At 42.9% G+C, this 15,384-nt stretch overlaps 1 protein-coding gene across 1 annotated transcript in view; it reads left to right on the top strand.

Moving 5' to 3' along the window:
* Positions 1-6,943: 6,943 nt before the first annotated feature.
* The window catches only part of met (MET proto-oncogene, receptor tyrosine kinase), a 105,721-nt gene continuing 97,280 nt past the window's right edge, over positions 6,944-15,384 (top strand). Inside the window, exons 1-2 of the mRNA XM_033635475.2 lie at positions 6,944-7,259; positions 8,871-10,059. Of these exons, the coding sequence (XP_033491366.2) occupies positions 8,872-10,059 (1,188 nt within the window). The 5' untranslated portion in view covers positions 6,944-7,259; position 8,871. The remainder of the gene's footprint in view (positions 7,260-8,870; positions 10,060-15,384) is intronic.

Raw genomic sequence — 15,384 nt, 5'->3', positions numbered from 1 at the left:
AATACATTTAAAACTTGAATGTGACCATAAATTAATTGCCTGTTAAAGTCAGGTTTTTTTTGCCGCGCAGTTAAACATCAGCAGCCAAGCTGTGCTGACATTTACATCACCCCAATAAAGTCAACAATTCCAAACACATAATCTGGGGCAGAAACAGTATCATGGAGGAGTTCTTTGACTTTAAGGATTTAAAGGTCAGATTTTGATATCTATCTTTTAAGATCAAAGCGTGAGGGTTTTTCTTGGTCATTTCTAGCTGATAAGCAACCTCCAATTTTATCAGCAAAACATGCAGAGATACCAGTTTCTACTCCCACAGCAGCTGAAAATGAACCAGAATGCAAATCAGCAAAGATTTAATAAACAGGTGCAACTTTTCTACAACAACAATAACACTGTGGTATTTTTATCAATCTAGACACACTGCAGAGCCCAGGCATGAACTCAAATAACCATCTACACTTTATTTGTCAGCATTCTTCATTTGCAGTCTTGATGTCGACACTGAACTGCTCTTAAGAGTTACGAGATCATCAGCTAAAAATCCTTCACTGACCTCGTGTGTTCATGCAACCTTTTATGAACTGCTCTGTCGTTATCTGTCATGAACTGTAAAGATCCTGTCTGTGGAGATACACAGCTGAGTGATGAAGACTCTTAATCACCATACTGTCCATGAGCTAAAGGAACGTAAAGAGTCCACCCACAGAATGAAGTGGTGAGGGCATCTGATGGGTCAAGAGCATCAATCAGAGTTTACTGTCCTGGTCAGCAGTTAACCAGGGTTTGTATTGACCCTGCAGGTGATAAATAACCTCCGGTGGACTCGACAGAACCAGTAAAATCAAGACTGAGTGCAGCTCTGCTCCTCTCTGATAATCCCTTCGCTTTTGTCTGTGAGATTACCCTCTTCACTTTCTATTCAGGTGCTTGATAATTAACCTGACCTGAAGCTGCTTTCACGTCTCCTGAGATGAAAACGCCTGTTCACCTGGTGCACCAGCAGATGGCGCCATAATGAGTCTGAGGCCTGCTGATGTAGTCAGATCTAAAGAGTAGGGTCACCCACATGACAAAAAGCATCAGTATTTCGTCATGCAGATAGTTTTGGTTTTTATTTGCTCGGGTTTGGAGACCTACTACATGGCCAAAAATATGTGGACACCAACATCACAACTCATATGTCATTCTTCTGCCATGGAACAGCCTTCTTGTGTTAGGCTCCTCAGCAGATTTTGGAACCTGACTGCAGGAATTTGCATCAGTGATGTCAGCCACTCATGTTGCGCCAGCTGCACAAAACACCTTGAGTTAAAATTTTCCTTGAAGTCCGAGTTAAGGTTTCCCCAAAATAAAATCAGTTACCTCCTCATCTCCTTAATGATTCCTTAAAATGTTCACTTAAGATTTTCTTCTTGTCTTGGTCTTGTACTGGAGGAATCTTGAGACTGTTGCAAAATGAAACACCTTAAGTTAAGATTCTCCTTAAAGTCCCGGTTAAGGTTTCCTCAAAATAAAGGCGGTTGCACAAAACACTCTTAAGTGTTCTCCTTAAGGTTTCCTTAAAATGTTCACCCAAGTTTTCTCCTTCTCTTGCCCTTAAACTTCAGGTATTCCTACGCTGTTGCACAAAAGATCTTAGCAACCAAAACAAGATCAAAAAAAGGTACCTCTGACTCTATCTTAACTGCAACATGGCCAAGTTTATGGTGGTAAATGACAAACACTCTCACACCCTGAGAAGAGTGTTCTGCAATCAGGAGAACCGGATGGATACACTTTTGATTTTGATTTCACTGAATTAATTGTCCTTGCAATTTCATCCTTTTATCATTTTCTGTATTTGGGGATCAAATTTACTTTGTAGTATGAGCTTTCTATGATTGTATTCCTCCAGAAATATTATCTTTTCCTCCTCTGACCAAAATGGTTTTCTTCTCTTCTTTTCCTCTGCCATTTTTACTTTGGCGTCACAAGCAAACAATCTTGTCGCTGTAAAATCTCTTTCAACTCAGTAAATTAATTAACATTTTGCCTTTACTGAGGAAACCTTTTAAAGGACTCTGTGCAACTGCGTAAGTCCCTGAGCTAAGGAGAAATTAGGTGTGAAAACTTAAGGTCTTTTGTGCAACTGGTCCCTGACTTGCAGTCATTGTTCCAGATCATCAGTGTTAAAACAGCAACATTCATCCCCAGTAACAGTGTCCCTGTTATTTGTAATTTGGGTGAACTGGCCCTTTAAAGTCACACGCTCACATCTTCTCCTTCATGTGTTTATGTCAGCTACTGTGCAGCCTGGACCAAAACATGCACAGAAAATAGACATAGTTGTTGTGCTGCAGGTGTTGTGGTTGCAGGATGCAGATCATTCCTGCAGAGCGTGTCATGCCTTGGGGTTTCCACATTCTGCATGCCAGCAGTGTGAGGTTCACCACCGGACCAACCTTTTCCTTCATCTTCTTCGTCTTCTTCTTCTCCTTCTTCTTCTGCTGTTGCTCCCCGTCAAGACAAGGGCCCAAGCCAAAAATGAGATTACCACCACAGGAGCCGCAGACACACCCCTCGGGTATACAGTCAGACAAACACACACCCTGTGTCGGACACACCCCTTGGCAACTGCGTCAGAAATGCCCTGAGGTAAGGCAAAACACAGCCCCTCCAACAAACAGAGACAACAAAGAGAGCAGGAGGGTGCTGTGGAACTTCTTGCTCATCGGTAAGAAGTCAAAGAAGAGTGAGCTTCAGACAATGAGCTTTTATGAGTACTTTTTTGCAAGAACACACTTGAATTGAACTACATTTGATCTTAACACTCCATCAGATTTAATTCAAATATGTGCGCAAGTAAAAGAAAGATACAGCAGGGGTTTTATGTCACGGACAAAGTGGCTGGTTCCATTAAAACAGTTTGATGTCTGAGCTTAACCTTGATCATAATTATGTTTAAAGGTTCTTTATGTAACTTTTTATATGTTAATTGCTTTTTATTGCAAATGGGGGGATGGATTGTAACATAACTTAAAAACTGAGACCTTCCCAGACTTTCTGGGTAGCCTATGGACAGATTTTTATGTAAAGGACTCGGGACAAATTTTTGTACAAAACCCAAACGACGTAATGTTATGCATACTCCTGAGTGCCCTGCGTCCTCTCAGCACCGCTACAGCACTGACGCCGTGTTTCGGCACCCCTGCTGGCCACCAACAACATTAGTCATCAATATTTGTTTGAATGTAAGTAGCATCATTGGGTGACCAAAATACATCCATACAACATCCAGTGCCAGTGCCAAATGATGGAGAACATCGGGCTGTTCTCACAGATTTTTTGTATGTTTTCCTATGAAAAGCAACGCACCCAAATCCCTACATATCCCACATATTTTGAAAGGCTGCGGTCACGTGACCAATGCGCTGACGGCAGTAAACAAGGACTTGGACTTTCCCCTGAAGTTGCATGTTTGGATTCATGTGAACTTTTATTCATTTTAAAGTACGTTCTCGCTATGTTTCTTTTCTCGGACCTAACCTCAGTAACTTCCATAACTTTACGTTAAAGTCATTCATGGGGTGCAAATTTGTAGGATATCATGAACTGTTGTGTATGCATTTTTTGTAAGATGTACGAACCATTCTCAGGAGGAGTTTTACAAACGCATCAGAGATCACTGAGGTACTCAACCTCCTGTCGACTTGCATACTATGCTGAATGAAAACGAGGCCTAACAGTGCAACAGTAGCTAATTTTAGTGTAGAAATCAAGTCCACTAACATGAAGTGCTGTGCTGTGTTTTTGTGATTCTACAGCCGCTAACCTTCGCTTAGCCCTGGGGTTTGCCCCTATCAAAACAAAATCCAGCAATGTCCAACCCATTCTCACTCCAAAGTTGTCAAATACAGGTGTTTGGTCAGTGACTTCCCGCATCAGACACTGACAAAAAAGCCGTCGTCATGTCAGACTGATGCGCGACCAGTCATCGTTATTGTGTAATGGCACCCGGCGGGTGCAACGTAAGTTAAGGGGGTGAAAGTCTGAGCTGGGCAACTGGGAGTGATGGTGGCTTTCACCCTTGAGGTCGGCATTTGCTTCCTGTAAGACTGTAAAGCCAAACCCTGTTCTTGTCTTCAAAATCTAATCACATGCGTTTGTTGTTGAAGGGAAAAAAAAGTCAATTTGTGGTGCTGTACCAACATAGTGCTTTTATTTTGAAAGAGACTGTATGCAAACTGTACATTTCCTGTAAAAACAGAAGTTTATTTTGAAAACAGACAATGCATGTAACAAGCTGAAGTTGACACAGCGTCCCAGAACGTCAGCAACACACCCAGGGTACCTTGGATGGTCCAGGGGTCGCGTTAACCGGATATTCTCAGTCATTGACCGTTTTTTTTACAACAATGACCGGAAAATCTGAAGGCCGTCGGTCATTTTGACCGGTTGCAATTACCACCCCTGCCCACTTGGCGGCGGAGTGCACAGTCAGTGGTTTAAGTGGCTGCCATTTTCACACTGCAGAGAAAAGGTCATTCATCTGCTTCATGTAGCGTTGTTGACATAACGCCCTGGACACACCGGACGCGTTAGTGACGTGTTAGTGCTGTCTGGTGTGTCCAGGGCGAAACCTAATGGTACGGGTGTGTGGATATCTGTTCATCTTTTCGTTCATGTCCTTATTAATGCACACTTTATAACTTGCTTGTTGGATTTATTAAAAACGAACGAATGAAAACTAAATGTCTTTGAATATCTTTATTATCACTTAAAAACGAAAATTAAAATGACCGGTAAAAATAGATTATGACCAGATTTTTATGACCCTGTCGGTCAAAATGACCGGCGACAAAAAAGTCTAGCGCAACGTCTGCCTGGACGTCATATCTCGATGTGGAAATCCGTGTCCAAACGTCGATTTGTGACGAGATTGGAGTGAGGAAGTCAGAGTGTGTTGAATCATCCAAAAGTCTCACGCCAACATCATTTTGATATAGAATAACAACATTTAGTTGTAAGGTATGGAGAACAAAACCCAGCGTCTGCAAAACATATTTTTAACATAAAATTCTAACATCGTTAGACATTCAAAACATTGTCAACCCGATTTCCATTCCAACCAGAATTTAACATCAGTCAGACGTAACAGTCCAGGTGGGTAAATTCAGATCTAAATTCAAGTGCTTGTTTTTAAATTTCAAACCCATTAATTTATTCTGTCTTCCTCCTCAGTGGTTCTTTGAGATGAAATAAAGGTTGATGATGTAAAGTGACAGTTTAAGGGCTCTCTGCTGTGATGTCAGAGGTAACTGTGTTGTCCTCTGGGAAATCAGGGAGTTTGGAGCAGAGAGGGTTGATGAATTTGGGAGGTTTGTCCAATACAGTGTATCTATGTGAAGTCTAAGATCATCACTTTCACTTCTAATAATGACTGTAGCAGACATTTAAAACCATCTGAACTCCTCTATTGTTAAAAAGAGGAGGAACAAGAAAACTATTAGTCTGCAAAGACACTTATTACGTCCACATACAGAGTGATATGTCTCATTTTACACAGAAGGTGTCACAGATTCCATCACATCACTCGTTTTCCCACTTGAACACACTCGTCCCCTGACTGTGTGTCTCATTAAACCCTCACATGTCACTGTGTCTGTCAGAAAGTGAGTGCAAACAGCGGCTGTGCAGCTCAGTACCTATTAATTCTCCATACACACTCTGTTATCAGGGTTTCCAGTCTTCATTCCTTCTGCCCTCCTTTCAGGAAGTGGGACAAAGGAATTTTTTGTGCTGGCCACTGTGATTCATGGCTGACACACACACACACACACACACACACAGTTGGTTTAGCCTTTATAACTTAGCTCATTATTTATGGCTGAGTGAGCCGTTTTAACATGACAACCAGTAGTCTGAGTCACAGGGTTGCTGGAGGAGTCAGGTGGAAGCTGGAGAGGAAACAAAGACCTTCCTTCGAGGAGCCTATGTGACCTCTCCTTTGGGTTTTGTTTAATTTTGAAGGTTTATGGAGTTTTGATGGTCAGCCAAGGGCACATTAGCAGCCTGTGCTGTGCTGTAAAATATGCTTTAGTAATGGTAAAGGAATAGTTCCCCTTTTTGAAGTGAGGTTGTATGGAATACTTATCCATAGTCAGTGTAGTACCTACAGTTGATGTCTGTTTTGGGGCGGCAGTAGCTCTGTCCATTGGAACTTGACCGACAAGACCAAATATGGAGTGTGGACTGGTAGCTGGAGAGGTGCCAGTTCACCTCCTGGTCACTGCCAAGGTGCCCTTGAGCAAGGCACTGAACCCCCAACTGCTCAGGGCACCTATCCATGGCAGCTCCCTCACTCTGACATCTCTCCATTTAATGCATGTGTAGATCATGTTTGTGCATGTGTGTGTATTTCGGGCATGTGTATATATGACAACAGAGTGTATGTATGTATGAATGCATCTATCTGTGGATAAGTACCTCATACAACCCCACTCCAAAAAATCTGAACTATCCCTTTAAACGCGCCCTCCTTACAGTCTGGTTCAAGAATATTCGGATCTGGTTCATAAATCCCTCCAAATCGAGTAGTTTTATTTTGGGTAATGTGGGATTTATTTAGCGCATCAAAAGTGATATCAAACTACAAAAATATATAAAAGTAATATCAGTTATATGAGGTAATTATGCATAAAATAAGGTATAAAATGATACATTAAAAACCCTAAATTGCGCGTCTTTAAAAATCTAACTGGTTTTGTTGTAATGGCGGTTTTGCGCATCATTACCCATGATGACTACAGCTCATGATTCACTGCTCGCTCAGTTTTCCCACTCTGCCTTCCCACCTCTACCTGATGGTCTGCTTGTCTCACCTGAACTCCACAAACCGAGGAGCCGCGGCAGCACCTGGGCGCGTCACAGAGTTTGGAGAGAAAGAGGAGGAGCTTTACGCGCCACGGGAGAAGCTGTGAGAGCGGCGGCAGCAGCAGCAGCGTGTTTCTGCTAGATGCAGTCAGTCAGTGTCGAGCCTCACTGGTCTCAGCCGGCGATCAACGCACTACAGTTTAGCTGCTGGAAAACAGGCAAAGGCAGACTGAAAGAAAAGAGTCGGATTATTTGTTTCTGGGAGTTTTTTTTTTTCACGGAGAAGCGAAGAGAGAATCCAAAGCGATCAGTTTGGACTTGATGAGAAAGTCAAGAAGTCCCGCTCCTGGAGTGACCAGCGGAATATGATTTGAGGAACGTAGAAAGCTGTGGCTCACTAACAGGTGAGTTTATCATCTCAAGTTTCTCCCAGTTTCTTGACTTTTTTCTGTCTTCATTCAAAGTGTCGTTTCTTGCGTAAAAACGCACCATGACACCCTGAAACTCTTCTCCCTCTCCTCCTCCTCCTCCTCCTCCTCGTCCTCCTCCTCTGGATATCACAGCCTGTTTTGAAATGTTGTTTCTGGCTCTTAACACCATTTCACCAGCTTCCCATTTGTGTTTTCTGAGACCTTTCGCCATGAGTCACTTTCCTCTCAAACTGAAAACATTTTCACTGTTTCCCACCGCCTTTTGTCCTTTGAAAACACAGCCGTGCGGTGAGGAGGTACATTTATTGTGTTTGGTGCAGGTGCGCATTAATGTGCCTGCTGTTACTCATAATTTTAGACCAAAACAAGATCATACTCATCTCACCAGGTACTTGATGAAAGAAAACTGACTCTCATATTGTGAAATTCCCAATAACATAAACGTGTGTGTTTTGGTTTCTAAATATGGACTTGTTTTTATCGTAATATTCTGCCATATCTCCAATACCCCCCTCAGTCTCTTATAATATGTTCTGGCACTTATCAGTAATATTATCAGCTCTAAACTTTCATGTGAGTTTCCCTTTAAGCACCTGTTGGGTCTGTCTGTCTCTATTGATTCTCCCTGAAACACTGTGTAAAGATAAAACTGAGCTTTCCCTCTCAGACTGGCTCTAAAAAAGCACACGAGCTGCCATCACTGAGACATCAGTCATAAATCAGTGAAAATGTGCGCACAGGGAATCTCCGTGAGTTTATGCAACACTGTTGGCATAAACCAAACCCACTGTGCTGGATGTTATTGCCTTGTTTTGGTTTACATCTGGGGCTGGTGTTGAAACCACATGCAGATAGGAGCATGCAAATTCACATTTTGCAAATCCTCTGGTGTTTCTCTACCACACCCCCCCCCCCCCCTCCCCCCTCCCTCCCTACACTAAAAGCATCTCCCAGTGGAATACCACTTAGTTAACTGGGGTTATTTATCATTTTGCAGGATGGTCCCCGTCGCCCTCTCCCTGCAGCCTCTTTTGTTTTAATTGAGTTTATCTCCGCTCCCTCGGGCCCCTGCTGTCTAAACTTAGGCCCGTGGTTGCGTCGCCCTGCAGAGCGGGCTGCTCTCTGGGTGATTCACTGCTTTGCCTCTCGCTGTGGTCACTTGGGAACTGAGCTGAGCACCGCAGAAGTGCTCACCCAGGTCTCTCTGCTGGGTTGTGTTGGGTCAGTGGAGTCAGAAAGTGGAGCGCTGATGATTAGGAGGCTGATATTGAAGCTTTGTGTTACCATAAAGCCCCCAGTCACTTCACTATGAATGGTTTCACTTCTTGTGGTGAAGTGAGTAAACCCTGGTTTTAAACCCTGACACAGTTCCATTTATGAGTCTAAAAAGGGATTTTGATGTCCCTCTTGTTTCTCCTCAGTCGTCCCTATTCAGTGCAGACTGCGCCTTTTTCCACACAGTCACACTCCAGACAATTGAGGCCACCTATTCAAAGATATTTGTGATGGATGTTTTGAGTTCTTTGTGTTCCAGCAGAGACGGTTTACCTACTAATTTTTTCATGTCTCTTATTTTTGGAACAGGATGAATCTCCGCTCGCTTCATGCCGTCATGCTGCTGTGGGCTTTGTGCCCCACTGTTCAGGCCCAGTGTGATAAATCACCCCAGACCAACAAGCTGAACCTCTCCGTCACCTACGAGCTCCCAGCGTTCACTGCAGACTTCCCCATCCAGAACATGGTGACGCTGGATGGGATCATCTACGCCGGGGCTGTGAACAGAATCTACGCCCTGGCTCCGAATCTTACAAAGCTGTCAGAGTATCACACGGGGCCGCTGCTTGCCAATGAGACTTGCGGCCAGAAAGTGACCAGTGGCAGGGAGGACAACCACAACATTGCTTTGGTGGTGGAGCACATTTATGACAAGGGGTTGTACAGCTGCGGCTCGGCAGACAATGGTGTTTGCCGTCGTCACGTCCTGGATGACGGCATTAGCCCGAAAACTGTAGACAAAGATGTCTACTGCTTTGCCGACAAGGTGAATCTAGGAAAGGGTCAACCGATTGATGCGGATGTTGTGGTCAGCCCTTCAGGATCTCAGGTGCTCAATGTGGAAAGCAACGTCATCACGTTCTTTGTTGGGAACTCTGAGATCCCAGGACTAGGAAACATGTCAGCCTCTGCAACAAATCCCCACACCCTTTCACTACGGAAGATGAAGACGAGCCAGAATGGCTTCTCTTTCTTCTCCAACCACTCCTACATGGACCTGATTCCTTCTCTACGTGGAAACTATTACCTGCGTTACGTTTACTCCTTCCACAGTGGACCTTTCACCTACTTTCTCACAGTGCAGAGGGTGAGCAGGCACTCCCAGGCCTACCACACCCGTATAGTCCGCATGTGCTCCTCAGACCTCGTGATCCGCCGTTACGTGGAGATGCCCCTTGAATGCATCAGCACAGATAAAAGGCGACGTCGCTTCTTGGACGACGTCAAGGTATTCAACATCCTCCAGGCAGCCCACGTCACCAAGGCGGGCAATGATGTTGAACTGCAGAAGCAGCTTAAAGTGGAGGAAGGTGATGACGTGCTGTTCGCTGCCTTTGCCCAGGGGAAGCCGAACTCTCCAGAGCCGACCCCTAACTCGGCCGTCTGCGCTATATCCCTGAAACACATCAACAACATGTTCAAGATGTACATGCACAGGTGCAACACAGAGGACCCGTATCACTTCACTGGATCAGACAAGAAGTCCTGCTACAATGTGGTAAGAGCTAGAGGGGCGGGGTTTCTGTGTACGGGTAGCCAATCTAGAACTACTTTGCATTTGTATTTTTGGAGGGAAATTTGAATGTTGCTCTTTCCTTTTTTCTTTATAAACTCACAACTTTATTGAAGAAAGATGGAAAGAAAACATTTGTCTTGCAGTTTCTTTTTCCTGCTTGAGCTTAAACCAGTTATTTAGCAAAAAAATAATTGAATTCTTCAAACAAGAAAATTGATTTAAACTTTCTTGCTGCACTCTGATAAGTTCCTAGGTTCTCCTTTTAATTTAAATTGAAATGAATGAGCCTAAATAATATCTTTGCTGTTCCAATTTTTGTTTTGTTGAGACTAAATTAACTGTGGCTGCAGTTATGTGTGATGCAACGTGGACAGTGGCTACTGCTGTATGAATGTAGACATTTGTGATGCTTTTTATACTCAACAGAGAGACTGATTTATCTTTAAGGTGCTTAGGTATCAGCCCAGACACCATTAGAAAAATATTGGTACTGTATGTTTCTGTAAACCAAGAATATGTTTCATTTGTACATTTCATACATTTCATATCAGCGTTTCTTAAGTGAATGAGGTGGAGGGGATGGTGAAAGGTGTATCACCTACAGGAAAGGCCTGCCAAGCTGCAGACTGCTGTTCGAAACCAACAAACAACAAGACTGATTCTGATTAAACGACTCATTGCTGTTTTTTTACAGCAGCTTATTAGGTGCCAAAAAAGGGTGTTTTGTAGCAACCTGTCGCTCTTTTTCCAGTGACTTTTTAGGCACCAAAAGTGGATGTTTTGTAGCAACTCATCACTCTTTTTCCAGTGGCTTCTTAGGTGCCAAGAGTGGGTGTTTTGTAGCAACCTGTTGCTCTTTTTCCAGTGACTTCTTAGGCATCAAAAGTGGGTGTTTTGTACCAACTTGTCACTTCCTTTCCAGTGGCTTTTTAGGCATCAAAAGTGGGTGTTTTGTAGCAACCTGTTGCTCTTTTTCCAGTGACTTTATAGGCACCAAAAGTGGGTGTTTTGTAGCAACCTGTCGCTCTTTTTCCAGTGGCTGTTTAGGCACCAAAAGTGGGTGTTTTGTAGCAACTTGTTGCTCTTTTTCCAGTGACTTTTTAGGCATCAAAAGTGGGTGTTTTGTAGCAACCTGCCACTCCTTTTCCAGTGGCTTTTTAGGCATCAAAAGTGGGTGTTTTGTAGCAACTTGTCACTTCCTTTCCAGTGACTTTTTAGGCATCAAAAGTGGGTGTTTTGTAGCAACCTGTTGCTCTTTTTCCAGTGGCATTTTTAGGCATCAAAAGTGGGTGTTTTGTAGCAACTTGTCACTCTTTTTCCAGTGGCATTTTAGGCACACATTAACCACAGCATTATTGAAATGTAAAGGTTCAACTTGTCCACTACATAATAACGTGTAAATATAACATATCAGTGGTTTGCAGTACAATTACAACTTTTTTTTCTGGCGGCTGTATTTCTAAGTGTGCAGCCTGCATAAACTTGGTAAATTTACATATTTACACTGCATCTGACTTGGCCTGTCTCAGAGTCCAGGTAATATACGTATTTTCTGCACAGTAAACTTATAAATTACAAAATTCTTGGCTCAACATTAACAATTTAGACATAAAGTCATGACCTTTTATCCAGATTCCACAGTGATGTTGACTGAATCCAAAAGACAAAATTACAGTCTCTCCAGATCAGACACCAAGTTAGAGCATCATCGTGATGTGGTTTTACGATGTCTTTCACACACATAAAATACGCCTCTATCAGTCATTGGCTGTGTATACATGGCTTGGTTTTTTTTTTTGTTTTTTTTTTCATCTTTTGGAGTTATAGACCTTGGCTGTTTACTCGCTGCAGACAGGTTGGCTTGTTGGCTGGAGACACTGTCTTAGTAACTGAGTGGTCTCAGGTTCAAGCAGCCAGTGTGTCTACTGGACCTCTGTCCTTGTGCCATTGTGTTCAAGTGTCCTTGAGCAAGACGCTGAAGCATGACCTCCTCCTGACTTTCCAAATGACCTCTGATCCCTCTGTTTAAGAGCATACATGTGAGTCTGTATGTTTCAGAACATGTGAAGACAAAAACTCCTGATTAGAGCACGTTTAATATGATGTTTGAGGTGTTTTAAGGATCCTTGTATGCCTGCTTTACATTCTGATGTTTGCAGACTGATTACAGGAGAGTGGCACATTTTTCATAGTTTTGGCTCAGTGCTGCAGCACAGTGGATTTGAAAAGAAACAATGAGTATGAGGTTTAAGAGTAAACTCTCAGCTTTCATTTGAGGCTGTTTACCTCCATATTTGGTGAACAGTGTAGGACTGTTTGCCAAGTATCATTAATGCTCCTACACGTACAGACAAGAACAGTCGAAAGGTCTCCATTGGTTGGGTCAGTCACCTGACCTCAGTCTTACTGATCATAATTTGTTTCACTTGTTAAAGATCGAGGGAAAAGAGCCAGTGAAACATGCAAAAAGAAGTAATGATTAAACGACATGTCTAACAGAGCATCGCCAGGGACGATACGCATTCGATTACAGTTAGAGCAATAAAGACACATTAAAAATTGTTTTTAAACACATCTTTCCAACAAATTAAAGGAATCAAAATTAGCGTGCATTTTTAAAATGTTTTTCTTTTTTTTTCTTTTATGTTAAGTGCACATTTTTTATCCATTACATCACAAGCTGCTGTGAGAAACCCAGTTGAGATGCATATTCCCAATGTGCTGTATACATGTCCAGATAATACTCCAAAAACCCAGCATATCCCACGTCTTCGGAAAATCAGAAAATGCAAAATCAAAAAAAGGCCAATTCTGAATATCTAAACAGAAAAAACTGTTTACATGACCCGTATCAAATTTGGAATACTGACATACTCAGAACAATAGTGGAATATCAGTGTGCATGTAAACAAAGTCAGCTTATGTATTGTATTGAAGTAACCGTCCCAGTGCTGCTGCGAGCCAGTTGTTACCTTCCCTGCAGTCGCTCACCTCCAATCCATCAACATCGACTCAATCAATCGCTTCAGTCACCTGATCAATAAAGACATGAAGTTAACTGCCGACCACCCTGCCAAAGGGTTCGTCAATATGTGTGCTAACGCTGCCCCCTCTCTGACTTCATCTTTACTTAACCTCAGCATCAGTCAGTCCTTTATCAGCACTCAGTCAGGCCGTGGATTACTTTAGTCTCCTGGATATATTTTACACTCAATGTGTTGTCAAAGGGCAAGCACGTACAGGAGGAACATCGAGCCGTGTGCAAACAGCCAACACACTGCTCAAGAAGACTTCTGTCAAAACAGGGTGTGTGTGTGGGGGTGTGGGTGTCTCAGGGGGTGTGTGTGTGTGTGTGTTACCATGCAGGCTGTTTTCTGTATCAGGAGCCAGTTTGAACTCCGCTGCATGTGTCTTCATTGTAGGAACATTTATTGCTGCTGTTGCTTGGCAGCAAATGAGAACCCTGCACCGAGAGCATCTCAGATCAGACGTGCGAGTGTTTTTGCATGTTTATTTGATTCATTAGAATGTACACGTTACATCACTGCTAATCATTTTGAAAACCAGGTTGCTACGTTTAAGACATTTCAGTGCATTAAAGCTGTAATCAACCAATGAAAATCTTGGTCAACTGAAATTCTACTTACTCATCAACTAATCGATTGGTCAGTGGGAAGAAAAGAAATCTGCTTGTTATCTCTAGATTAACTAAATTGGCCACAGTAGCATTTCTTTCCTGAGGCCAGCATATTTTTTTGATTCTTTGCAATGGGAGCTCGGTGTATTTACAATAGGGCTGTCAACGAATATTCTAAATTCGAATTTAAATTCGAATTTGAAAAAAAAATGGACCTTCGAATGTGAAAATTGATATTCAATTGTGGAGAAAAAAAAAAAAACACCACCGCAGCTGTTCTCTTTGCGAGTGGGCGTTGGCATCAGACGCGCATTTCTCCAGCTTGGTCGACAAGTGCTTCTGCTCCCAGCTGATGTCTCCGTCACCCGGCTTGACACATTCGCTCGCGGCTCGCGCAGAAAATAGACCAGACGCCGAAACGATTGCTGCAGGGTGCGAGCCGGTCACGGTCCGGTGCTTCGAGGCTATTCGCAGCACTTCCGCGGGCGGTGTGGTCACGGGTCAGAGAGGGGGGACGAGTGAGAGGTCCGCGGTCGTTTATAACGTAATGTTACAGATAATTGTTTTATGTGTTTTTAATGTGTAGGTATGTAAATGTTTTCAAAGACGTTTATGTTGAAATAAAAATACCTACAAGTAGTTATGTTTCCTTGTATTAATACATATAGAAGTATGTTTCCTTGTATTAGTTTGCCCTCTTGTGGACATAATGCGGGAAAAAAAAATATTCGAATGGTTCGAACCTATGAGTTATTTTTAGAAGGAATATTCAAACGTCATTTTTGAGCAATTTTGACAGCCCTAATTTACAACATGCTACAAAAGGCAGCAGCGTGTTGAAGGGCTGAGACCGGTGGGTTCGTCCTCTCTGTCGATTCAGCCTGTCCTTTACAGAAGAAGGGCCAGGATAAGTGCTATACCTTGTGCCAACATTTTTACTCCTGCGGATTCTCCGTATCAAACAGCTGCAACCCGCCACCTCACCCAAGTGGTCAGGGGCTGAAAAATAAAGCCAATGCTGAAGTGCCAAAAGCTGCAGTTCCTCTAATGGCCACTTGAGGCTGGCTTCAAGAGCGAGTCGATGCTCATAGACCTCCATTTTAAAATGTCCAGCTTTACAACATTCATAACAACTGTATGGGGACTTTATATAGAACTCACCTGTTAATCTGTATTTTATTAAGACTTTATAATTATGCATATTTGAGGGCGGGGCTGTTTGATTGACAGGCTGTCTGCCGAAAGTGTCCTCAGTCAGATCCACCCCTTGCTCCTACACAGCTCCAACCTCTCATCCAAATATGGTCACTTCTGTCTCCAAAAACGCAACGATGTGACAGCCAAAATGCCAGACTCACGGTAGCTACGTCTATTATTTATACAGTGTGTGATTGCAGCTGAAAAAATGCCTCCAAAGCGCTTCAATGCTTGCTGGTTGCTTGCGGAAGAGCGCCGGGTGTTTTTAGTTGGAAAAAAAAACACTCTTGTGGGTGCAGCCTTATGAAAGTAACACCAGTGATTGTGAGATCAATGACAGTTTGATCGGACAAGAGCTCATCAACCAATCAACCAACTTGAGTTTTTCACCGTACGATAACTGTCTCAGAAAATATTCGCAGACCCTTAAAGGAATGAAAACAGACACATTTTATTTCTATAATTGAAACTTG

This window comes from Epinephelus lanceolatus, chromosome 5 (assembly GCF_041903045.1).
Source record: "Epinephelus lanceolatus isolate andai-2023 chromosome 5, ASM4190304v1, whole genome shotgun sequence".
In the NCBI taxonomy this organism is placed as follows: Eukaryota; Metazoa; Chordata; class Actinopteri; order Perciformes; family Serranidae; genus Epinephelus; species Epinephelus lanceolatus.
The sequence above is the reverse complement of the archived record's forward strand: the minus strand, read 5'-3'. Positions and strand labels throughout refer to the sequence as shown.